Source organism: Melanotaenia boesemani, chromosome 2 (assembly GCF_017639745.1).
Source record: "Melanotaenia boesemani isolate fMelBoe1 chromosome 2, fMelBoe1.pri, whole genome shotgun sequence".
Classification (NCBI taxonomy): domain Eukaryota; kingdom Metazoa; phylum Chordata; class Actinopteri; order Atheriniformes; family Melanotaeniidae; genus Melanotaenia; species Melanotaenia boesemani.
The window spans coordinates 25,694,965-25,722,085 of record NC_055683.1 but is presented as its reverse complement, the minus strand read 5'-3'; the positions used below and the strand labels follow the sequence as shown (position 1 = coordinate 25,722,085).

The 27,121-nt window shown below is 38.4% G+C and overlaps 1 protein-coding gene across 1 annotated transcript; it reads right to left on the bottom strand.

Moving 5' to 3' along the window:
* Window positions 1–1,574: 1,574 nt before the first annotated feature.
* Window positions 1,575–25,235, bottom strand: abca3b (ATP-binding cassette, sub-family A (ABC1), member 3b). The gene is made up of 31 exons (XM_042002994.1): window positions 24,970–25,235; window positions 23,848–23,939; window positions 21,149–21,395; window positions 19,679–19,806; window positions 16,984–17,149; window positions 16,032–16,291; window positions 15,828–15,944; window positions 15,229–15,349; window positions 13,739–13,912; window positions 13,426–13,607; window positions 12,293–12,439; window positions 11,868–11,997; window positions 11,608–11,762; window positions 10,973–11,128; window positions 10,633–10,843; window positions 10,290–10,440; window positions 10,090–10,188; window positions 8,457–8,655; window positions 8,073–8,379; window positions 7,414–7,687; window positions 7,034–7,238; window positions 6,639–6,858; window positions 5,914–6,072; window positions 5,500–5,672; window positions 4,928–5,062; window positions 4,642–4,836; window positions 4,320–4,507; window positions 4,053–4,223; window positions 3,734–3,930; window positions 3,478–3,551; window positions 1,575–2,911 (listed from the first exon to the last, which is right to left on the bottom strand). Exons 2-31 carry the CDS (start codon window positions 23,899–23,901, stop codon window positions 2,780–2,782), a joined length of 5,127 nt encoding a protein of 1,708 aa, XP_041858928.1. The 5' UTR covers window positions 23,902–23,939; window positions 24,970–25,235; the 3' UTR covers window positions 1,575–2,779.
* Between the last annotated feature and the right edge of the window lie 1,886 nt (window positions 25,236–27,121).

Here is a 27,121-nt window from a genome sequence, read left to right as displayed (position 1 = left end):
ATTTATCTTTATGGTAGTTCTGTCAGATAATTCATTTATACAACTCAACATTTTATTAAAACAGAACAATGTCGAGTGGTGTGGGGCAGAGAACCTGGTCTTAATAAACATCTTTTCTAGCACCTTTTTGGACTTTTTCAGGCTCTGACAACAGAAACAGAAAAATATATCAATGACAACTGGACTGTTTCTATACACAGGAGAACAAAGGTAGCCTATAAAGGCACAGTGAGGTTGGCAACACAGCTTGTTGAACTAGGGTTAAGTTCCCATAATACTGAAGCTCTACTCCAATTACAGAACATCTAATTACAGGTGACTAAATAATAGGTTTAGGCTGTCACATGCCTGAATAAAAATACAATTTTTAATAATTACAACATATTTTTTTTATTTTATTAGAAATAAGTAGCTTTGTGTTTGGTTGATTATGCCCTTCTGTAACAATGCTTTTTTTTTTTTACAATATATCTTACACACACATACAAGATTTGGCAAGTCATTATATGCTCATCAGACAAAGTGTGGCCTCATATTAAAGGGAAATAAACAGGCTTTCCAACAATATAAGATTTGTTACCAGTAAGCATTGTCACAAAAAAGAAATAATTGACCAAACACAAAAGAACATATTTTTTGTATAAATAAGTAATTTTATGATATATTTATAATTTAAACATTCAGAAGTGTAAGATGAGACAGATTTTCTCCCAACATTTGCATAGAGCATCGTTTTATTTTAAAAAGAAGAGCGATACATACACATTTGACAGGGTCAGCTCCATGGTACAGTACAGTACACAATTACAATGATGTACGTTCCCTTTTTAAATATGATACATCATATTTCAGCAGGACTCAGTTCTCTCACACATCAGCAGTGCAAACATTTCTCTGCTTCACTTTGCAACTTTTTTCAAGTCAGGTATGTAATGAGAGCTCAATTGTGCAAATATATAAAGAAAGGCAATAAAAAGGACACATGAAGAGGTTGTCTTGCCAGGACCAACATATAACATAACATTTAACTTTATTCACACCAGATGGCACGAAGGAAGCTCTGAAAAATCATAGAAAAACAGGTCATAAAAGTAACTGAGTGCTTTTTTTTAAGTAACACATCACATTCAACTCACTTCTGTAAAGCAATTTAGTTTTTGTTTTTTCACTGAGCAGGAATGTTATTTGTACATTATCTGTTTATTCTTCCCAGATTATAGTATTATACTGTATGGAAAGCATATGATTGTGACTATATTTCTCATCAGTATGCATGGAAATATTTTTTTGGAAACATTAATTGTTGCTCTATATGTCTACACAATATATACATCGTTTTACAAGGTTTTTAGGCTTTGGGAAGAAATAATCTGGGTTCACTCTGAACTGAGGTTCATCGCGCAACCAAATTCACAATAGGACAAAAAAAAAAAAAGAAAAAAAGCACTTTAATGATCATTCTTTTACAGAACAAGGCATCTGTTTGTATCCAGAGAACTAGCAGTTTTACTTTATTTGTTGGATTTTTGGACATTCTTTAAAGGAACAGTTTTACATGAAGACAACAATCAACCTTTTTTTTTTTTCTTTTTTTTTTTTTAACTTTACTGAACAGTGACAATCACTCAGTTTATAAAGTTTGTCATCCGGTAGTGCAGAAAAATTCTAATGAATTTAGGAACTGTGCTGCAATACTCTCTGCAGCACTCCCACACAGCTACAGGGAAACATACGTAGGTCCAAATCACTCACAACAAGACTTCAAATTTGACTGCTACCCCAGCAGCATGTGAAAATAGCCTCCTGCATCATGCACTGACTTCAGGATTTAATTCAACCTTCATGTAAACTGTAATGGCTAACATCCCATCGCACACTGCTGCTGTAACTTGTCAGCAAAAAACAGAATGATTGCATCACAAGAACTGACAACAGAGAAGTAGTGACTCTTCTCAGAATGGAATAAGTAGAGAGTAAAGGTAAAACTTCAGTTAGCATGGTCCTGTATTGGTCACTAGCGGGTCTCTTCCTTTTTTCCCCTCTTTCTCATGCTTTGTGTGATGCTTTTATGCATGCATTCCTTATTGAGCCCAAATAAATAGTCTTGAATGGGGTCAGTGGTTTTAGTACCAAGAACATGTCAAATTATGTACATATGCGAACAACATTAAGAGATTCTTGAGGATGACCAGTTTATCTGCAAAAGGCAAAGTAAAGAAACAAAAATCCTCATTTGTTAAAAATGGCTCTAAGGTGTGCAATGATTTTACAATCACATCAGTATGAGTGGTTCATTCTCTTGTGATGACTGATGATCACCAAGAAAAAGCACAATAAATTCTTGGAACAATAAGACGGTAATAAAAGTCATAAATAACAAAAACAAAAATATGTACAGATGCTTAATGCGCACGCATATGCAAACAAACCCTGTCACACACAGTTTAGTGTAGTGGTTTAGTAATTTCTTTGTTTTTGACGTCACTATTAAAAGTGCAGAGAAGAGATTTCATTGAATGGTATAATCAAGAGCCCACACGCCATGATCATGACAAAAAAAATCAACATCAGTGTCCCTACATTCACATAGCAACAAACAGCATGAAGGAGCAAACAAATCGGTGCGGCCAAATAAAAATGTTTGAGACCAGACTATCAAGTGTGTGTTGGTAAAAATCAGCTGGAGATAACAATGATCTGCTCCAGCCTGTGTTCAGTCCTTTTACACAGCTTATACATACGCACTGCAGAAAGTGGACGATGGACAGATTCCCGTCTCCTACTTGCTCCCAGTCTGAGTGCAGTGCTGGAACTGGGCAAAGCTGAGAAACACTTGTTCAAGTGATATCTGGCTCACACAGTAGTCTTCAATGTGGTATTTCTCTTTGGCTGCCTCCAAAGTGCCGAACACCTGGACAGAAATGGAGAATGATGATGGACAAAAAATGTTCAACGTATGGCTGAAATCTGAATTTAATGTACAATTTAAAAAAAAAAGAAGAAATCCTAAACACCTTACTGATATACTAGTGCAACCTTAACCCAGTTTCTGATTTTCCATATGGTTGTTTTTGCTTGTTTGTTTAAAGTTAGCTTTTCAGAGACATTTAAATCTTTAGGAGCAACAAAATTTATGAAAAATTTCTTTAAATTATGTTTTTTTATTTTGTATTTTTACTTATTTTTTGTTTGTTTGTTTTTTGTCATTGTTTTCCTGAATTACAAACTGCTGGCATGTTCCATCATACACATCTGTCCTACAATTGTTTACCCTGACTATAGAATAAAATTACTTTATCAGGATTTTTTTTTTTTTCAAAATTAAAGTAGAAGGAGAACAGGAAACTTTTCAATTAATTCCTTTGTGTATTATTTTGTCCACTAGAGGGCGAACTGACACAACACCAGTGCAGGGACAGCTTTAACTCTGTTATTCCTTGAGCAATTCTCAGTTGTTTAATCATGAAAATACTGTACCTGTGCCCATGTTAGTGCTTTGTCAGTCAAATGGTAGTGCACCATTCCCTGGTGCTCATCTTTGAGTTGACTTCCTGTTGCAGGAGAAAATTAATTTAAAACTGCTTTATTATTCTTTTACAAGGATAGTAAAAAATAAAAAACAGCTTCCATTGATTAGAGCTGTGCATGGTAAACAGAGATTTACATTTACTGCTATGAAAAACACATTTATGTTCAGCTGTTTTGCGTTATGAGACATTTTGACACCTCTAACCTGGGAAGGTGCTTTCGATGAAGTCTTTAAAAAGCAGCAGGTCGCTGTCCTCCAACTCAGCCTCTACATGGACTTTAGCCAGCAGGGTGTATCCGCTGCCAAACTTGCTCTTTAGATGCTGGGGACTCCCAAGGCACTTGAACTGACCGTTGACCATCACTGCCAGCCTGGTGCACAGGGCCTCACACTCCTCCATACTGGTGAGTAAACACATCCATGTAACAGCAAAATATGTCAGCATCTTCACATCTTTTCATTTAGCCCAATGTAGTGATCAAAGTTATTCTAGCTGACACCCAATACATTCTAAAGAGCTCACCTGTGAGATGTAATAATTATGGCCTTGCCAGACTCTCGCGTGCGTGTAATAGCATCCCACAACAGCCTCCTGGCCACAGGGTCCATCCCCGTTGAAGGTTCATCCAAGAAGATAACAGGAGGCCCACCAATCAGAGCCATGCCTGCGCTCAGCTTACGCTTGTTACCGCCACTGTTTATGATCGTAAGACTTAATTAAGTAACTGCTCGACATAACAGAGCAATACCTAGGGTAATATGTGTCCTGTCTAACACAAAATCTACCAACCTGTAGCTGCGGACTAGTTTATCAGCGTGAGGTTCAAGCAGCAGTGATCTCAGGACATTCTCCACACAGCCAGACACATATTTCTCTGGTATTCCTCTGAGTCTGGCATACATACACAGAGTCTCTCTTCCTGTCATGTGGTCCAGGACGGCATCAAATTGAGGACAGTAACCTATGCGCTGCTGAACCTGTAATGCCAAGATAAATGTTCTTGTCAAATTTCAGTGTGTTAGAAGCAGTGTGCTTCAACAGCAAAGATTTTGTTATTTTGGAACCAAAAGCTATCTATAAACACTCATCCATCCCATCTCCCTCCTCTCACCTTCTTAATGTCCCTCAAGATGCTGTATCCATCAATGTATGCGTCCCCAGATGTAACACTCTCATCGCCTGTCAGCATCTTAAACGTTGTGGTCTTCCCTGCCCCATTAAAGCCCAGGAGGCCAAAACACTCTCCTTTTCCTACAGCGAGAGACAGCCTGTCCACAGCCAGAAGACTTTCCCCGCTGCTGTACACCTGCGAGGGACAGATAACAGTGGGTTTGTGCCATAATTTCACATAGCTGGAATCATGCATATTTCAGCAGTTAGACTGGGGAGCTTAATACCTTGCTGAGCTCCTGCAATATGAGGGGGCTCCCAACCATAGACTCCACCATCGGCTGGCACTCCAGAACCCTCTTCCTCTCATCAGCCACATCTCTGTCCTCTGGTTGGAATGCTGCATCCTCTATAAGAGGCAACTGACACACACAAAACCAAACTTAAAAGATAAACATGAATTACCCAGAAACTTTCAAGAACTTCACTAAAACTTACAGTAAAAACAATATTTATCAAAGAACTGTTGTGTATTATTCCGCTAAATATTTAAATAACAATTTTAACAGGATATGTTGTTGTGGATAAGTTTGTAGTGTTCTGCAGAAATTGAATTAATTTAATATTTCATTAAGATTAGACTAACTCTCCAACTGTGTGCAAAGACTTTACAGCAAAGTACACATCCCATCACAGAAGACAAATATAATTAAGAACGTTTCCTTTTTTAAGGGTTCAGCTTGAACATATTTATTCAAACTAAAAAGTGCTTCCTACATAGAGCAAACTGTAGCTGCTAGGGCATTTCTTTCAAGGAAATGTCCAACAGTCATCCTCAGTGCTCTCACAATGCATCTACCTGTTTGCGTCTTCTGCACAGGGAAGTGAGGAGTCGCCAGACAGTGCGGATACACTGCAACTCGATGACAAACAGCAGAATGATGAAGACAACACCCTGCACGGAGAAGGCCACGAGAAAGCGCCCAACACCAGGCTCTGACATTGAGAAGTAGTTTGTCTGGTATGTGATGTCTAAAAACAGAGAAGTTTTAAGTTACATTGAAGTTAGCAGGATAGTCACAAACAAACAAGCAAAAAACAACCGTATGGAAATTAGTGAATTTTATTAGTGTTCAGAACCTAGTGGATTATTTATCTTATTTACAACCAATTTCCAGTTTTCTTTGCATTGACTGACATGAAGTCAAACATGTTTTAGAACTATTATACCAGATCTTTTCATCCTCTCTGGTTAGGCTGAAGTTGTACTTACTTAAGTATTTGCAGATTACGCGGCTGACAGGACTGGAGGTGCAAAATGAGATGTATTCGTAGTTCTGGTAGAACTGGCTAAAAGACATGCCCAGGCAATAGTTTGGGAAGATCAGGAAAACTTTATCCAGTAAGTGTGACATGTCCTGCAAGTTCAGTTCTGTAGACGACAATTAAGAAAAGACAGTCAGTAAAAATGATTATTCTTTTTTACTGGTTTGTATTTTTCTTCTTCTCCATACTTTTTCCATGGTAACCTGGGTAGTGTTTGCAGATGCAGGCATCTCCTCACATACATATGAAATCACAGCAATGTTTTGCACCATTTCACAACAAGAAGCTTCACACATCCCACTCCTCTCTGCAAAGGCTCTTCAATCAACCAAGTGTCATTTCCTGGAACATGAGCCCTATCTGTCTTCCCACACATAAGTACTGCATATGGTATATGGTAAGCGACATAGCCAAGCCAGGTGTAAAAAGCAATAATGCAAACACACCAGCCATTTAATTGGCATTTACTTCATGTTTTTGTTTTATGAATGGCTGCTACTTCTTTTTTTTTTTTTTTTTTTTTGGGCTTGCAGTCTGGTATTCTCATCCAAAATGATCGTATTCCTTGAAAAAAGGCTTTATAAAAAACAGGAGCTCTCTCTTATATTCTGAGGATTGCCATAATTTGAAAAACTTTCAATGTCTGCTATTTTTTGATGGTCCATCGCTCACCTGGGATGGTCATGATGGTGACAGCCAGAAAGGTAGCAGTGCCAGAGATCATGTTGAAGATGGTGAGGCGTGTGTAGGCGGTAGCAGCAGTGGAGAAGAGGAAGCTGAGCAGGTACATCAGAGGCACAACTGCCCAGCCATACAGCAGCAGTAACAACAGCACATCTACAAGGTGGTTGTGCTCCACAAAAGCCTTTACTCCAAATGCCTGAAATACCACCTGTGAGCAAAAGACACATCAAGATGTGATTGTACAACAAACACATCAAACCTCTGCAAATTTTATTTTTATCCTTTTCATCCTTGACAACTCCAACCACTTTGTTTGGAACAATCATAACTATTGGTATCTTTATTGTGCTGTATTAGATACAGATACTGGATCTGAAACTGACCAGCATGAGGAGGCAGGGCAGCAAGAAGTTGACCAGGTCCCACAGCAGGGCGGAAAACCAGAAGTTTGACAAGTAGACGCCGCTGACCTGCTGCACATGCTTAGACTTGATAGAGGACTCCGTTACCAGCAGCAATGCAAAAGTGCTGGACAGGGAGGCCATGCCATACATTAGGTTGATGGCAATGGCAAACCCGGTCTTACTCCTAGAGTTAGAATACAACAATAATATGGTTAGAAGACAGCACAATGTATGACTAAGAGATAAAAAAGAAGATTAAGGTTTTTTTGGGCTTTTTTAAACTTTCTTATTCAATTTCTGACATATAAAACAGACCCCTCATTGAAGCATGACCGACCCCCCCCTTGCCCCCTACTCACTCTGTGAGCTGGCTCCGTGCAGCCTCAGACAGGTTGCGTGGCATGGGGAAGTTGCCTGTCTGTATGGAAGCATTAGGCCCAGCAAGAAGTTTGAAGAGAGCATTGTCCACCATCATGAGGGCTGTAGCAGGTGTGTGGTAGCCCTGATTGTTGAAGTAGGCTGTTGCTTCTGCATACTGGCGGCTGCTGCCACGGAAGGTGGCACCCACCACACACCGCTCATTAAAGCTGCCGCCTTCTTCCTTTAGCTGGTTAAGGATGTAATCAGTGAAGTCTAAAGGGTGAAAAAGATAAGACATACTGTCAGTAAATCTTCAGTTAACATAGAAGGGTTGTTAACTACAGGACTCTTTGGCACAGACTCATAGGAAGAAGGAAGACAATGATTAGAAGAGTCATCATCAGAGCCTCTTCATGGCTTTTGTGCGTCAGTGGTCATTTAAAGACCATGTAACTACTTCTTGCATGTCTTTTGTGGTTGTTACTTCTTTTTACTTTTCTTTGCACAATACTCCCGTTGCTTTGTGTCGCTTAGGAGTTTTTTGTAGTTACGTATTTTAATCACTTTGTGTTACTCTGAGAGGTTCTCTTTAAACAAAATCACTGAACCATGTTAATCAAGCAGAAAAACAAGCACTTGCTTTTCTTACTATACATACCTGTTATGTTGATGAGTTCACCAAGCTGGGTGGAGAGCTGGGATGTGTATGTGTCTGCCAAGGCAGAGGCAAGGGGACCTGCACCAGGCTGCAGGGCCACAGGGACCCTGGTGGGACCATAGCGATTGAGTGCGAACCTCAGCTGGGGAGCATCCTGGTGACTGGGAAAGGTGTGTGCCACAACTAAGGCCACAACTGTGAAAATCAAAGGGACCAGGAATTGTGCTACCATGACCTTCCAGTTTCTCCAGCTATACAGTGCCCTCTTCAGGAACATGGCATAGAACTGTTGCAGATGTAGTCTCATCTGATGAAGGTAATATGAACAGTGTAAGCAATATGGAGAAAACATCACTATCACCAGTTTTGCTTTCTCAATCTTACCCCAGTGTTCAACTTGATATTTGAGCAGTCCTCTGAGATGAGTGTGCCACTGTCTGTGAAGTCGGTGACATCAGTGAGGCCGCTGATGCTGCTGGCATCATCTGTGGTCCAGTCATGGGAGCGCCTCTCATGCTGGTACTGAAGGGCTGGCAGCTGGATAGCCTGTATGTCTAAACTAGAGTCTACCAGTTTTCCTACCCTGGAAACAAAATAAAATATAGTTAATAAATAAATAAAAAGCTTCATGAAGTCTTTAAAGAAAGAAAAAGATCAATTTGTAAATCAACCACGAAAGAGGTCCATTCAGTGAAAAAAATTACACAGTAAAACATAAACATTACTTCCATAATGCTTCCATAAATTAAGACATAGCACAAACTCCAAAATAAATATGTTATAAAGTGCCATGCAGAATGAAAATAAAAATAGAAAAAAAACATGGTGATGTGTGAGAAGAGTTTCTGAAACTGTCAAGTTATCTGTCCTTTCAATACTTCAGCAAGGTGGATGGAGGCAAGGCTGCCTGCAAACAAAGCTATTTCTGGGCCTCGCAATTCAGTTAGTAGTAAGAGAACAGCACCTACAAAGCAGGCTGCATCCAGCTACCTTAGATACCCTCATCTCACCAGATACAGTGTTTCTGTAAGTTTACAGTATAACTGGCTTTTCTACAACTCTTGTCCACCCAGTTAATTTAAAACATATGAGCTGTGAGGTCTTTTACAGCATGCATACTTAATACAAAATAAAACAGACAAAGAGCATTAAAATGCAGTTTAAACTTTTAAGTAATTTGACGTTTTGGAAATTGAAGACTAACAAGTTAATTTATTCTTAATAATGTTAATATAATAAATAGTAGCAGTGTTAGAATCTGACATGCATTTTAATTTGCTGCAAAATACTGACTTACACAAAGATGTTGAATAAGAAAATGTTCATACAGCTGCTTGCCTTTGTATCATTTGATGTTTAATGTGTTGTGTAAATGCCCAGAACATGCTGTTGGATTTTCATTTTCACTTGTAAATAACGAGGCCTTGGCAGAAGCAGCTATGACGTTAAACATGTGTGACAGTTTAAGCAGCATGCAGTGCTAGCCTTTCGTTGTAATGCAGCCCTGTGTTCGTTGCCACAGATACAGACATCAAGCTGATGAGGAAGCAGAAGGAACTGATCAGTAAGCAGCAGTCAGCTCAGACTGAGACGTGGGAGCAAAGGAAAGATGCAATCACTTTAACAGAAACACAGCTGAAACCCGTTCAACATGCAAGACGGCACATTTTCAAGTGCAATCAATTCCAAAATACACAAAAGGTATCCTGAAGTTCTTTCACAAATAAATATTGTTTCAGTAGGTTTCTGCTTATGAACATAAGGATCTAAAATTGAAAGAACTTTGCAAAAATACCATAGGAGGTTCTTTAATTATTAGAGTAGTATAATGGACCCATTTCCTAACGCATTAAAAGGTCTGCTCTGCTGCTCATTGGAAGGATTTCCATTACCCGTAGCATTAAACTGCCTGAGTGAGTTACCCAGGGGAGGGTGAGTTACTTCCAGCGTCAGATCCTGCCGATATGGAAAATTAGAAATAACAATCAATCACATTTGCATGTTATATATCCCCTACCTGAGGAAAACCTCCTCCATTGTGGTCACTGAGGCTCCAAAGCTGGCAATGCCCAGCTCCTCTCTGTTCATCTCCAGCTCAGCAAACAATAGTTCAAACCTGTAAAGCGCAGAAGAAAAACCAATTAGATAGTTGGCAGTTTGCACACTGTGTTTTTGTAAGTATTTTACCATGACTGATCTGAGGCTAAATCAAATCACCTGCTGGTGCTCTCTTTAGGTAGAATATAAGAGAGCTCAGCTCCAGCACTGCTCTCCAGTGTAGCATTTGGAACATACATGTGAACAAGGCGGGTGATCTCGGACACATTGCAAAGAGCATCCTTAACTATCACCATGTGGTAGCCAGCACCTGGTGAGAGAAAGAGACAGACCTGCATAATTAACCATAAAAAATATGGGTTTATGCAGCATAACAAATAATATTTGATCATATCTCTGCAGCTCTAGGAAAAGAAGTCCCTCCTGTAAAAACCATAATGAGGTGGCATCCTGCTGATGTTTTGAGCCTCCTGCAGTCACTTCCACTGTTCCCTTCACGTACCATATTTGTTCTTGAGGAAGAGTGGTGACCCGCAGCACTGCAGCTCTCCTCCTGCCATGATGGCAATACGATCACCAAGCAGGTCAGCCTCATCCATAAAATGGGTGGTGAGCAGGATGGTGCGACCACGTTTTTCCCCCTGCAGAAGGTCCCAGGTAGCACGTCGTGCAGACGGATCCATACCTGAAGTGGGCTCATCAAGCATAACAACCTAGAGATTAGAAAAGACAAGGGGAGATGAAAAGTCACAGATAAGGAGGAAGAACTAGAAAAAAAGAAATAACAACAACAAAAGAACAAAATAAAATTACAGTGAATAATGCCTGTTGTGGCTCCTAACCTTTGAGTCTCCTATGAGGGCAATGCCAATAGAAAGCTTTCGCTTCATGCCACCAGATAAGGTCTTAGAGCGAGCATGCCGCTTGTCCTCAAGGTTCAGGATGCGGATGATCCGATCAACCTCTTCTGGAATCTTTTCTTTTGAGTAGCCTTTTAACTGGATACAAAGTAGATCAACACACAGTACAAAAACATTATACTCACTTCACATTCTGCTTTACATTTAAAATTTAAGCAGCTGGTTGCTGCCAGCTAATGGGGATCCAAATAAAGAAGAAGAAGAAGAAGAATCTAGACACTACACCCTGAGAAATCTTACAAGCAGCAGTGGTTATTTGGAATCTGCAGTAGTTTCCATCTTGTATTTCCTGACACTATAGTTAGGTCATGGTTTGGAAATATGGTGGCATTGCAGCAAAATGGCTTCCCGGCAGTCATTTGCAGTTAAATGTAGTCTTTTCTTACCAGTATGATTTTTAAGTTTTGGTATCAGATTATTAAACACAAATTAATATCAGGTGTTAAACATGAAAGTTTTTATGTTTTGGAGTTGGAAATAACTAATTAGAATACCCACTCACCTCATAATTGTGTATGCAGTGCATAGACTGTGTGTGTGTGCAATTGTGTGAATACCTGTGTGTAGAAGAGGAGGTGCTCTCTCACTGTAAGGTTATCAAACAATACGTCATGCTGAGGACAGAGTCCCAGACTCCGTCGGATCAGAGCCATGTCCTGACAAATATCATAACCGTTGATATAGGCCCGGCCACTGGTGGGAGGAAACAGGCCTGAGACATGAAAGTGGGTGAGTTAATGTTTGTTGCATTGCATGTTTAATGTTTGTGTGTGTGTGTGTATATACAGCTTGCTTGCAAATGTGTTTCAACTGTAACCTGTAAGCATGGATAGTGTTGTGGTCTTCCCAGCACCATTGTGTCCCAGCACCACTGTGATCTGTCCCTCAAACATGTTCAGTGTCAGATCTTGTACAGCTTGTCGAGTCTTGTTTCCCACTTTGAACTCCTGTTAAAATAGAATAAAGTAAAAAAGTAATCATTAATGTATTATCATGACTTCTGTACAGTTATTCACTTGACCTTGTTTGGCAAACTCAAGTGAGACTATACAGTTTAAATCTTAGTACCTGATCTGCCAGGTGGGATTCCATAAATAAATGATTCTCATTCATAATCTACTGTCCTTAAACAAATTAATCATTTTTTAATAATTAAAATACTTCTTACCATATTCCCAACCACCTGGATCGTTATACGTTAACTGCTGCATAGTGACCCCAGGTCAGTGTTCTGCTGCTCACCTTAGTAAGATGTTTAATCTTTATCCCAGAGACAAGCCCAGCTGGCTCCTCCTCTATAAACTCTCCTTTCAGGGCCTTTTCTGCATCCTCCTCTTCCTCCTTCTCATTCACCAAAGCCATGCGAGGGCTGCTGCACCAGTATGAAGGCTGTAGATAAGGTGATTAAAAGACATAACAAAAGGAATCTTATTTTACACGTAGAAAGTCAGTGTCATCATTTATAGTGTGTGATCTCTTATCACTGAGCCTAGTTAGTTATGGGATGAGATGAGGAAAGCAGCAGAATACTTCGGACAAACATTGTCATTGTTTGTATATACAAGATGGGATTATATCCTGGCCAAGTTACCCTTTGCTGCACTTCCTAAGAACCAGAATGAAACCTCCCTTTTCTGCACTACAGAAACAGCATCCAAACACACAATGGACACAGAGTGAAATGCGTCAGCATCTAATCCACACCCTGCTGGCAGTCTCTTGAATTCCTGACAATTGGGAAATGGGTTAACACAAGTTTATTTTTTGCATAAGCACGAATGTGTGTGTGTAAAGGAACACCATTTCGTGATGGTCTACAGTTGCTGTGAAGATAAACCTTATTTGTGTTGGCTGGAGAGACTCAGACATTTCCTGTTTTTCTAACTAGCTGAACCCAAAGACTTCCTCTGGCCCGTATATTGGGACCTCTCCTTTCTAATCCCCCCCTACTCCCACTATATCAGATGTGCTTTCAGTGAGATGGATGCAGCTGCGTCTTTAGACAGTTTAATCTCAGACGAGACCTTGGCCTTGACTTGATTTGATGATGCTGTAAGTGCTAAATCCCATCAACTTGCACCATTCAGTAACATGACTGAGGTTCAATCCTTCTGCAATACAGCTAATTAAAAAAGAAAGAAATTACACTGCTTGACAGTGTAAAAAAAAAAGGATTACAAAAACACAACGTAAGCATTAGGGGAAATTTTATTTGCATGTGACTTTCTCTTTTTGGTTTAATTATTTCATGTTTAAAAGACAAACTTAATTGTTTGCAAGAATCTGACCTTATGCATATAAGAAATATATCTGCACTGGCTTGTTAGTATTCCCATACATGCATGCATGAGTGAGCAGCTTATTTCAAAGCATACCAGTAAAAAGAAGTAAGATGGCAAAGGCACTCCATACTCCCCAGGAAAAACTGCCTCCATGTACCAGGCCACCAGTCCATACAGCACAGAGTCAAACAGCAGCAAGCACAAAACCTGGGCCAGGGAGAAGTCATCATCCACCGTCACAGGGTCAAACAAGTTTGACCACTGGATTCCTGTACCTGAAAAGCAAGACAAGTACAAAAATAAATGAAAGAATACATTTTATCAGAAAATCATAGGATCAAAAGATATCAACAAGGAAATAGTCCCACAATTTAGGCAGTAGTTTGACCAAAGACACAACTCTCACCTTTGCCTTCAAACATTCCTATGAGCTGTGCTCCCATGGCCATGGCCACATTGGAGATAAGGCAGGCTGACACCTTCTGGGCATGGCTTAGTAAGTCATAGCGTGGCCACAGGAACAAATAAGGCAGGTAGCTGAGGAAATACATGAAGCCTCCTGCTGCTGCCGCCACGTTGGCTACATTCAGGCAGAAAAACAACAATCAGTGTCTTAAAAATGTGAGGATCTTATTAAAAAAAACTGTGATTTTTTTTGTTTTATGTGTGAACTGCTTGCAGATAAAGTCCAATAAATGAAATGATTTGCAGATGTAAGCAAGGCCTGACAAGCAAAAAAGATTATTTTAGCTGGATTAAATCCATTTCTCCTGAAAGAAAACCTGAAAGTGCTACTTAGATTAAACATTAAGGAGGAAAAAGGGAAAAGGAAGCTGAGTCATGTGAACAAGTAGAATGAAAGACTTAGTGCTGTTTTTGTTCAAATTTCTATAAAGCACAGCAAGAACTCTGAAAAGACCACTTGCAGCAGACAATGTGGCATTTTGAGCCTCCTTGGAACATGCATTGATTAAGTCCTATTATCTGTTCCCAAAAGGTACATCAGTGTGTGGGCAAGATGTGTCCAGAAAACTGTAGACACAAAACGGGAAGAAAAATAGCCCATCTTTGTAGAAAAATGGCTAAAGATGTCAGTGAAGAAGGCTTTCTGTTTGCTTAACCTCCCATCTCTCCCTCTTCCCTTTTTACACGAACAAATCTTTTCTAAGTAAAAGCCTCAAATCAAACTAAGTAATCTACAGTAACATAGTATATATATATATATATAAATTGAAACTTGCTTGACTTGTGATTAGTTAGAATTTATTATGATGAATTTTCTTTATGATTAGTAAATAACTAAAAACTAACTAATTCCTTACATACAACTGCTTTACAAAAAGCCACTTAAAACTGGCCTGAGAAGTATTTCCAATCAGAGCTACTTTGAGGAAAGCTGGAAGGGAATGGATGTTAGTCTGAAAGAGAGGCTTTGAATGAGTGAAAGAGCAAAGAGCGAGGGAGAAAAGAAGCATGAGAAAAGAAAGAACTGAATAGCTTCCTTTACTGCTGAGGTTGTCCAGGCTAAACCGTCCTTGGATCTCACACAAGAGTGAAAAATTCCTGACTTCAGAATGATTCGCTAACTTTTAGATTGAGCAAAACACACCCATTGCCAAGAAATGACACCATAAAACACAGACTTATTGGGTCAGAAATTATGTAAGATTAGTCAAACATCAAATATTGGCTTTCCCGAACTATTGTTCCTCGTGCTTTTATTGCTGATTTTCTTCTTCATATGCACAAAGAGGAATAAAACATGCAGCAGATGGAGCGCCAAAGGAGTACTCGCAGGAAAACAAAAGTTGTCTAAAACTATTTCCCCACATGTAAAGTACACAGAAAACGACTGAGAGCTACAATAAGACGAGGAAACAGATAGAAGACACTCACCTCTTGAGAAAAAGGCACTGATCATGAAGCTGAAGTTGATGGTGGCCACAGTGAAGAGCAGCAGGAAGACAAAGACTAGTGTGGGGTCACTGTAGGTCAACACAGCCCCGTTAGGGCTCACCTACAATAATAAGATTCAGTTTCAGTGGACAGGGATTTAACTTAATTAAACCACATGAGAAGTTTAGAGAGGAGCTGGTAACTAGACGTGAATGAATGAATGAATGAATGAATGAATGGTTTGAAACAAATAAACTATACTGTGCAGTCATCTGTGGGTGGTGTTATCAGTTAAGCATCACATAGATGTAATAGGTGAACAAGGATTAGAGGTCACTAACCAAAAGTTGAACTTCAAAGATTAAACAAACAAAACATATGACATCATTATATTTTATTGGTAAGAACAGAAAAGTGCAACATCTAAATATAAAATGAAAAAAAATAAAAAATAAATAAAAACTCTCAGAGCATTGTTTGGGATAGGTGTCATTCATTGTGCTATTTTTTTTTGCTTTAGAACCGGCTTAAATATGTGGCAATACCATCTCTGAGCTGGATTGTGGGGTAAATAAATATCACTTACAACAATAACTCACCTGGATACAAAGAAGCAGAGTAACAAAAAAGACTGAAATGGAGAGGAAGAGGAAGAACATCAGGAACCAGGCACTCCAATGGAGCCAGTTGCTGAGTCCCATCATCCTCATGTACTCCTGGGATGCACAAGAAAAAGGCAAAAGCATTAGTTTGACATATGATAAACTAATTGGATGCACTCAAACAGAGACTCATACACTCACCTTAAGCTTCCTTTCTTTTTCCTGCACCACAGCTCGCACTATGTTGAGGGAAGTGTAGGTGAAGCTGAGTACCAGCAGAAGGGGCAGCTGGTTCTGAATAGCCAGTATGAAGACATCATATATAAAAGCAGGGTAAGGAAAGCGTGATAGGACCACCCTGACCTGTCGCAGCAGGGGTACAGCAGCAGTTCTGTTGTAGGAGCGCATGATGGCTCGATCCACTGCATGCTGCACTGCCAGGAAGCCCTCACGGAAATAGCCTTTAAAAAAATTTGGGATATGTTATTATCCCTAATTTGGGTCAAAGAAATGACTCACCACACAAACCCACTTATAACACAACCTGTTCTACACATAAAAAAACACTTTTAACCTCTCTATAAATGTTAATATGGAAATGAATAAGTAGCTTTCTGAAACAAAACTAGAGCTCCAGACCAGTAATTCTGTATGTAGTGTATGCAAATCCATACCCATGTGACTCTAAAAGCTCTTGTCACAATGACTTCACCTTTTTGAGTAGATGTGTTATTTAAAAAAAGGAGACTGGTCAATGCATTATCCAAAACCCCTGTTTGATATTAAGTGGTAAATTAAACAAGCAGGAATAAAATACGTAAAAATTTAAGTCAGCAGCAGATGATCCCTCTTGAATAGTTTTAAGCATATTAACCACAAACACCTACCAAAAAAAAAAAAAACAGAAAAAACATAACACTCAACAATCTAAATCTGTGTAGGGGTGTGGTTGCCATGGAGACAAAACCTCAAGAAAGGACTATTGCTCAAGATGTAGTGACACAAAAAGCTTTTCATCAACTTAAAAATAAATCAAAAGCTCTTTTTTTTCATTTGTAAGATATCATTGAGAAATAAAAGTGAATAAAACAGATAAATGAATGTGAGGATGTACCCATTTTGAACCTTTGTGTTTCAACAAATCAAAGCTCACCCGGTGTGCCTCCTTCCTTGTCATATTGTTCTCGTGGCCCTGGAAGCTGAAAAAGTGGAAAGAGGCTGAGCGTGTGCCAGTCCAGGTCACTGTTCGGGTTCAGCTCTGACTTCTCTTTTGGTGGGGCGTTACGGGGGGTGAAGGTGAAGCGCAGGTGGTAGCTCACCTTCAAATAAAGAGTGTGAAGAAGGACAGACTGAGCAAAGTCAAACAAAGCTGAAAGAGGCAGAGTGGAGAGAATTTTATGTGCACTTTGGTTTTAGTCGCATTTAGCAACAAATGATGTTGAGTGGATTTCCTCTGGTCGGTTCATAGTGAGTCATCATCTGTTTTGGTCTATTTTTTTTCACCAGGTTTCAAACTGTAGTTGCTTGTTGAAAGAAAAATGTTTGTTCTTGTAAAGCAGAAACCTTGTACAGCAGATATTCAAATATTTTTGCCCAAATATATTTTGTTTCTTGGTCGTAGTCTTTTTTTTTTTTCAGAAAAATAACCCAGCATTGCACATTTGTGAACATTTACCTTCTGTGGGAAGGCCCCCTCTAGTCAGCAAGTGTCTTGTAACGCTTGATCAGTCATGAGTCAGTTCATTCTGTGGTTGAACCACTTGAGTTAGTATTGTTGAGATTAAATTGTGATGTCCAAACATTTTCCTTTAGAAATGTCTACTCCAATAAATATGACAAACCATCTTGGCCCTGATGCTGCAAAAGAGACCCAAACCATGATACTAGCATCACCTTGTCTCATAGATAGGTGAAGATTTTCATGCTGGAATGAAATGTTTTCTTGCATCCAAAGATAGTGCTTACAATTCAAATAAAATGCTTATCGTACATTTACAAGCCTTTGTAACCTTATAAGCTACAACACACATTATTCTATGCAAGTAAGAAACATTGGCCTGAATCCTCTCGATTCCTCTGACAAACTAAATTTGCAACCTTTCTATCCTGATGTACATCAATCACTCTTTTTCTGAAGTCTGTAGAAATGTTCTTTGTCTGTGCTATGATGTACAAACATAAGCTAGAAGATCAGATTTTTTTTTGGGACTGTGCTTATTAATTAAACAGAGCTTCCACTCACGCCTGAACGTCATCCAAGTGATTAAAAACTACCTCACGTTTAGCTCACTATCAAATTAACTGTTAATCCTTAAGGTTTACTCCCACCGATATTAAATGTTTTTATGTTTTAATGTTAAATATTTTATCTCCTTTATGTTTGTGTTCTCTTTGACTTTTTAGATATAGATATTAGACAGTATTTTAGTTTTTATTTATAAAGAAGAAGGACATTTCAGAGGGCTTTTCCTTAATACAGTCAAAGTCTCTAAAGAAGGAGGAGAAGAAGAAGAGGAAGAAAATCTTTTATCTCCCCTTTCAATTGTATTTTTTACATGTATCATCTCCCAGATGACAGCAGTTGTACAGAGTAAAACACTGTCACAGCACCTCTCACTTTAGTCTCTTTTCCACTAGTACCAACTTGGGTCGACTTGACTCATTTAAGGCCTGTTTCCATTAAAATTGAGTACTATTTCAATACGGGGAGGGGTTCAAATAGCAAGGCGGTCAAAACGTACTATGACATCATTTGTATGCAGAGCAAAGAAGACACAACAATGGAGGATTATTGAGATGATGGTAAATCAGAACCACCACAGTTGGGCCACGGAATTGGTTTGCATATAGCCATTACTTTAGTGATGATCACATAAATAATAAAATTACATCGTCGGTGTTACCAGGTTTTTAAAAATTGTGGGATTCTTGTGAAGGAGTCGCTCTTGTAACTCATCCACTGATGTCACTCCCTGGCCAATCAGTGGCCAGCAGTCTGTAGATGTTACATTTTTGGCTAAATTCAACCCACTTTGGAAAAACGCACCCGAGTAGGTGCTAAAAAGGCACCTAGTACCAGGTGCTACTACCTGATGGAAAACCCTAACAATCTTGGCTCGAGTTAAGTCGAATCAAGTAGGTACAAGTAGAAAAAGAACCATTATTTTGCACACAACCCAAACTCTGCTACATTTTAAACTTTCTGTCTGTATTTGATATGCCATCATTTAAAAACAAAAGATATCCAAGAAAAAAAGACCTTATTTGCTACACTGAGACAAACAAGCAAACAACAAAGAAATTATACTGAATAAAAGTATGAGTAGCTTGTACATATTTCCTTGTTTGTTTTATCTTTCACATGCATACGGTTAATGGCAACCTCAAGGAAATGAGGTAAAAGAGATAAGAAAACAGAGAAACGGACATGATAATGCACTATGACTAAGGGAATTTATAAACTTTATAAATATATGAAGTTGGTTATAAACATGATTCACTCTTTTATTGCAGTGAACTTTGGAAGCTCTAAGTCATTACGTGTATCAGATTATTTAATAACAGCCACAATGCACAAACCTGGAATTTCTCTGTTGTCATGTTTTTCTGGCTTTGCAGGAAGACACATGTCATCTCAGCCATTTTATTAGTTAAATAACCCCCACATCTTTTCCTTCTTTTCAAACCACAACCAACAAACACGTAACAACTAACAGAAGACTAAGTACCTAAACCAGTATAACTAGTTTATCTCAGTAAAAATATTCTTGACCTCATGTTCAAATGTAAGAACTGTGCACCTGCCACAGTGTGAAACAGAGTGTGACAGTGTGTATGCTATTTTTCACCTTCAGTGGCAAGGGTTCATCATCATGAGTGAAGGGGTGTTCAAACACAACAGCAGCCAGCAGCTTTCCTGACAGAGGGTCATTTCTCACGTAGTTCTCAAACTGCTCCTCCGTCTCAAAGCCACGGACTGGAACAGAAACAAGCGCACACACACACATACACAAAGAATTTCGCATTAGTTGTGTTGTGGCATTCACCTCATGTGCAGCTGCATCCACGTCTGTCTCATGACCTGACCTTGCGCCTCACCATTTTTTTGCTGACAAGCAGGAAATTGGTGAAGACATGCTCAGCATAGTGAGTTCTGGGACCCGTTTTATCAATACTTACGGGTCAAATTCCAAACAGTGCACTTGAACTGTGCGTCAACACATTAAAAAGGAAGAATTACAAGTAAGGCCAAAAAACAAATACATATGATGATTTAACACATCCTCAACAATCCTTTTACTTACCATTAAAACTATGTTCTATCAAACACACATGAAGGTATTCTGAGTCTGGCAAGGAGAATCAGTATTACACAGCGGTGCCAGGGTAAAATCTGGGTCACAGTCATAAAATAAACAGTGTCATAAAGACACACCGAGGGCAGAGAGGGAAAAGCAAACAGCTGCCAAATTCACAGGCTCAAACGTTCACTTGATACACTGCTGAAATGGTTATTAGTAAGTTAACCTAAAAGGAGGTTCTTGTACCCAAGGACTACTACGGCATTGCCAGGAGGTGGAAAGAAAACAAGAGCAATCATCAACAGCAATGAAATATGTGAAAGCATACACTTCCTCTCTGCTGTAGTAATCCCTTCCTTCAGGCATTATATTCAGGCTTTGGAACATTAAAGGCAGATTTCTGTAATACGGTGTGTGCATGACAACACTAAAATTCAGCATTGATAACTCCCCTCCACCTCTCCCTCTGAACTTTAAGACCAGTTAAATTATTTATTCATGGCTGAGCTGGGATCTCAGATGGCTATGCACACAACAACCTGCAGTTACACAAATCTTTTTATCGGCCCATCTCAGCTTCAGGCTGCAGTGCAGTGTGTGTCTTTTTTGTTGATGGCCTGTTGAAAGGAAACTAAAATATGTAAACGGGCTGTTTGCACACCTGTCATTCAGACTGCCTGCTGGTTTTTCTGGTGTCACACAGAAAAAATGTGCATAAGTGTGTGGAAAACAAAGAAATGACATGCTGGTGTTCCAAGGGAGCAGACAAACATATTACAGTAAATACACTTCCTTCATTTCCCTGTCAAAAAGCACAGTGGATATGGGAGTAGGGTGTGCCTGAGGGCCGTTTCTGGAGAAACCAGTATTCCCTGCTGCATCCTGTACTACAAATGTTCACAAGGCTCTAGTATTTAGTTCACTGGTTACAATGGTGGTACCAGCTATTTCAATTCAATTCAAATGAACCAAGCCAACATAGTTAATTATGCTACTCATTTTATCTTTATCACTCACCTGCAGACAGAACCAGGCTTTCTCGCACATCCTCTGCCACTTGACGCACCACACTGGAGTTACTAGGGACATATGCCAGCTGTAAGCTTCGCAGGAATGTTTTAGGGAGATAGTCGACAGAGTAGCTCTCGTAGATTGTGGCATTTGGGTAGTCCTTAAAAGTAACCTTCTGGCGCAGCACTATGAGGATGCCAGAGAAAAGCAGGGGAAGAAGTATCTCCACCAGAGTTACCAGGATCTGACGTTTCTGAAGAGTAGAATTAGGCATTAGGAATATTTCAAATTACTCAAAATCTTTGATGAAAGTGAAATGAAGTAATTTAGGCACCACAAAATGGGTACTTTCAGCGTGCTTGAAAAATTCAAGCTTCTAGTTATTTAAATCACATTGTGGTTTGGGTATCAATTTATTCTTGTCATTCTTTAACATGTGGCTTCATTAACAAGAAGGCTTCCTTTTGTTGAGTGATTGAAGTATAAAGTGACTTTGACATTTTTAGGGCATAACTTAGTCAATCTTGTAAAGTATCAGTAACAATACTAAAACAGAATGATACACCCACATAGGAGTCACATTCCCTTTCTGTGGAAATCTGGCTTCAGATTTCTCCTAATAGTCTAATTTAAACAATACTGAACTGTGTACAGCCATGAGCTGAATCTTAATACCTTTTCAGAGTGAATGCTTGGGTGATTGACCTCACTTGGATCTAGATTAAACTCATTGAAACAATCATGTTGTTTGAGATGTGGACAAAGTATTTTAAGTTTGGGTTTTTTTTTTTTTTTTTTTGCAGTGGTTTCAACAACACTGAGACATCATACACCCAAACCTTTTATATGCTTCTATCATCAATACACTCCTAGCCAAAACATTTCCAATGCAAATTTTATCCATGCTAATGCATTGTGATAAACTGCACCTTTATTCTCTAGCTACTCTCTGCCAGCTACAACTCATTTTTATTGCAATTCAGCATGCCTCGTGTAATCCAAAATTTGTTCAGAATGAAAACACAACTAAACTCAGCAAGTAAACCTTCTATGTATCACTGCTTTTCAAGAATTGTTACTGAATCAGTATGTCAATACATATACAAGAGTTTTAATAGATGGTTTCCTCTATTTTATGTCTCATGTTCAGCAGTTATAAAAACAAGAAAATGAAGTTGAAACTGTTCTTTTTCCTTTTTTTCTTTTCCTGCTGAGGCTTGAAGTCTTGTTGCCACCACCTTTATGTTGGTGTTTGATGAAGCCAAAGTCAACTACTTGCGTTTATCTTTGTCACATTAGATGCTGCAAACTGAACATTATTTAGTACAGCACACTATAAGCTCAGGCTGGACGCTCTGCTTTGTTTTACTGTCAACTCACCATCATATTTCTATGTACCATCAATACCTCCTTTATCTACACTACCAGTCAAAAATTTAAACACACTTCCCACTTGGTTTTAATGGAAAAGTGTGTGCAAACTTTTTACTAGTTGTTTAAATCCATCAATAAAAATAATTTCCCTCATATTGTTTGACCAGAGTAGAATGTGTTGATATTTTTTTATCCTAATATTTTTACAGTAAATTTTTATTGTATGTATAGACTAGAAAAACGTTGTGTGTTAGGAATCATGTTTTTGTTTCATTTTGTTTTGCTTCTGTCTGCTCCTTCCTGGGTCTGGCCTGTCTTCCTGCTAGCCTTAAAATTATGTTACCATTAGAAATTGAGATCAAATGTTATGTCTCCTGCTTTCTAAGTTAAATAAAGTAAATATATATATATATATATTTATATATATATATATATATAAATAAATATCCAAAATGTTTCTAGGGTCAGATAAAACGAGCATTTGATCTGTAATCAGTGGAGAATTCTTCAGCAGTCAAAATCTGATGTCACTTAACTGGAAATATGTCAAAATGACCACAGGGGAGGACAAGATACTGTATATAAAGCCTTTGTTTACAGATGTTTTAAAATAGTCTTTAACAAACCTGATTTGCAATGCCCCAAATGTCCTTACTAAAAGGTAAAATATTAAAAGAGCAGCCCCACACACGCTATGCAGCCAACAAGCCATTCTATTGCACAATAGTTTAGAAACTGTAAAATCATTAACCAATATACATATTCAACTTCATACCTGCTGCTAGTAAGCGCAATAGACAAACAGAAATGTGCCAATACTTTATACAAGTACAAATCCAGCATTGTTGAAAAATGACTTCCTATCTTCTGTACACTGACAGACCTTGAATCAGATGATATGGTGTTCTGGAAACACAAGAGAATTATCTGACAGTAATGGTTGACTCTTGATTTAGTCTCCTGATCTATGTCACAACAATTTTAAAGAAAGTCAAATGAGTAAAGAGTACATGTAGTGACTTTTCATGAAGACAACTATATAAGGCCAAAGAAAGCATGTGACAACCAACATGCTGACCTAGCTAGCAGCTGTGCAATAACAATAGAGCAAAACATATTTTAATTCCTCAAGTAGCTGGATAACATCTGAAGGTGCTGAAGCTAAATGTTAGCCAGCTTACCATATTTATGATGTCCCATAAGCCTATTACTAAGATGCTGTAACACTTTATAAACACAACTACCTACTGACAATAGACAGTCGCAAACCACATCAGAACCAAATAAGGACTCAATAAAAGTGGATGTAGGTGTATCATCCTCTAACTCACCTGCTGAAGATAATTTTTCCACACCAGCAGTCCAAATTGTCTCAGGATGGCCATTTTAAACAGGACACAGCCCAGGAAACTTTCCACAGATCCTGGAGACAGGCAGAAGGCGACATTTATAATTTCTAATCAGTGTTAGATTAACATTTCTTTGTAATGGCTGTGGGATAACTTAGATCTCTCAGTTTCCATTTATGAAAAACAGAAGAAGCACAAAAAGAGAAGTGAAATTGAGTAGTCATTTGTATTACAATGAGCATTATGCTGTAGTTGTCATTAGAAACCGCAAACAAGAAAAAGGTGGAAAATTAAGAAAATCAACATAATGAGAATGAGAAGCGCGATAACAACTCAACAGGGAGTTTGACCAGTTTGACCAGTTTCGGAATGGGATCTAATGGTTACAACTGGATTAAGGACAAAAGACAAACCAGGCCACTGACTTTCACATAGAAATAGGAAAATACCTATTAAACTAACACATGAATAAAAAGGTTTTCACAGAGAAAGAGAGAGATCTTTTAACATATGTCAGGAAAATATGGGACAGTCACAGATACATAAGAAATAGTTTGCACAATATGATCTATATGTTGCAGTTAAAGCCAATGAGAACACAGATCTCTATTTTATTTGTGACCCATTTCAGAGCACACCGCGACTTCTGAAATCGACACAAACAATGCTGCGATTGTCTAATTTTCACACTGGTTTCATTCATCCTAATAAATCTGAGGTAAATTTGCAAATTATATTTCTAACTGAGTTCAGAAGACCATGTGCTGCTTGTTAAAAGCAACCATGTCTTTATTAACGTGTTTTTCCAAACAATAATCACACATAAGCTGTTAAGGACGTGGTGCATTTCCTCATAAACAACAAACTGCCTTTCTTTTCTCTGATTGGTCCGAAGCAGTATTCCGGCTCTCCTGATTGGACAAAGAACATGTCCGTCAATCCCTAAAGGAGCCCGATGAATCCAAACGAAAAAGCTGAGTTGCAAAGGTACGACTTATTATATACCAAACCACTATTGTAATGCAGTTTAATAAAGTAAAATTAGTTATATATCCCCAAATAAACTTAATGTTTAATGTCTTATTACATAAATAAGTTTTTTACCTCATAAACAAGGGGTTTTGGTACATGAATTGTACGAGCCGTGGTCCCTCTCTCTCCAGTCGGTCGAGGTGAAAAAAGCTCGTCCTTATTGTCTTAATTTGGTATCAAAAACATTACTGCAGGGCTTTTTGCTCCACCGACACCATCGATGCTCGACTACATTGGGTGAGGCAAAGGATGCCCGATCCAGCTTTATCCCCTCCAGTTTGCTGCCTGCTAGCGAGGTTATGACATAGCACCAGCGGCTGGATAAGCCTGTAAATTCATCGTATAAAACGCAGCGACAAACGTCAACAAAACATGTCACGTGATCTGACTGGGGCAAAGTGTGTCATATGATCCCAACAGATGGGATATGCCTTTTTTGTGTGTGTATATTTAAATGCACCTACACATATCCACTTTGTTTCAATACATATTGAATATGTATTTTCGGGTTTCTTACTTTATTTTTAGAAATATTTGTTTTTTATATTGTTTGATTGTTGCCTTTTTTTCAGTTATATATTACAAGTAAACCTTGATTACCATAATTAACATGCATATTGATTAAGCCTAAAAAAGTATGTATAATACACCTTTAGTTCAACAGCTACTGCCTCGTTAAAATATTACTCTGCTGTACTTCCATAGAGCTCAGAAAATCCTGAAAGCAAAAATAAACAAAAAGAAAAAAAATGGTACAATGGAGCAGAGGCTAAAGCATCAAAACAGTAGTCCCCATTAATAATGGCTAGTTTCATAATTTCTATAATGTACCTTAATTGTGTCCCTCATGTGTATGCCATATCCGTAACAGTCATAATCATCATTTGGTATTGCACAGGCACACACACACACCAGCTGTTAGATGTCAGATGAAGCAAATCCATTAGACTCTCCCTGCTCCAGAGAATTTTTTTTTTACTACAATACTTTTTAATTTTTCTGATTTCACCTCATTCACTTTTTCCTTTTTACAGTCTTCTAGCAAATAATAGATCCATAAACAAAAGAAAGCAGCACATTGGATAAATACGCAACTAGAACTTCAACTAGATAGAATTACAATTAATTTGTTGTTGTGTTTAGCGGTTTGTTGATGTGGTTTTCAAGGCCACTGTAGGCCAAGCATTACATGTGACAATAACAAAAGCACGGTGCCTTTTTGTTTAATTTGAACACAATACAAAAACATATTACATATTATTACATATTCACATTGCATGTCTGTAAAAAAAAACCCAGCAGAAATAAAAATTTCACAAAAGAAAAACTGCATTTTTGGAATGAAGCAAATACAATTTCAAGTAGTAGAGGCATGTTCTTTTTTTTTTCTGAAACCATTTATATATATATATATATATATATAAAAAAAACACTTTTTACAATTAAAACACACAAAAGAAAACCAGTCTAGAATAACAGTTTGTAATGTATTTATAATCACAGTCTTAGACATCATGCATTATGTATCCTGACTGAGGCATACAGTACTTGACAACATCCTTATGTAATAATTTTCCTCTAGTGTTTGAACTTCCATCTGTTTCCAAGAAACCCAAATTCATCAAAACGACTTCAATACTGATTTTTCAAGTGTAAGAAGTTGCATTTAACTGCACCTTAGTGATGATGAAATTACTAGACCTGATTCAGATGGGAGGAAAAGTAAAACTTATCAGCATGTTAGAGTTTCAGGTTGTATTGGGTTCAATACATTCAAGCTGTATATTTATGACTATGCACCAGCAGTTTAGTATGAACCTCATTCAGCTGGTGATTCCTGATTCTTTGTTCCATTATCAGTGCACCTTAGTGATTAAGTTACCATCTATGTGGGGTCTCTGATGGGATTAGTGTGCCACAGGTCATCATAAGCATTAATCAGCTGCACATCTGGTGTATAGCTAGATTGTAGTGGATGCAGACAACTAAATGACTCATTTCACATCCTTTTCTTTTCACGCAGATGCCCCTGAAAGCACAGATCAGACCACAGTACCTTTCGCAAGCATGTGATGAAGAACAAAACTAAGCTGGAAGAATTCCAAAAAATATTTTTAGGCTTCGAATGCAGATGTTTCATTAGCTAGATGACAGTAATCATCTTTTGATAAAATTCACCATATACAAGATTGATTCTTGTACCAGCAGTGCATTTCAGACACTA

What these genes read in the sequence shown, in the direction of transcription:
- abca3b (XM_042002994.1), bottom strand. Translation starts at nt 23,901, where the DNA reads ATGGCCATCCTGAGACAATTTGGACTGCTGGTGTGGAAAAATTATCTT. An exon ending in CAAGGAAGGAGGCACACCGG is followed by an intron (nt 16,292 to 16,983) that starts GTGAGCTTTGAT and finishes ATTTTTTTAAAG; the next exon opens with GCTATTTCCGTGAGGGCTTC. An exon ending in CACCATCATGACCATCCCAG is followed by an intron (nt 6,073 to 6,638) that starts GTGAGCGATGGA and finishes TGTCGTCTACAG; the next exon opens with AACTGAACTTGCAGGACATG.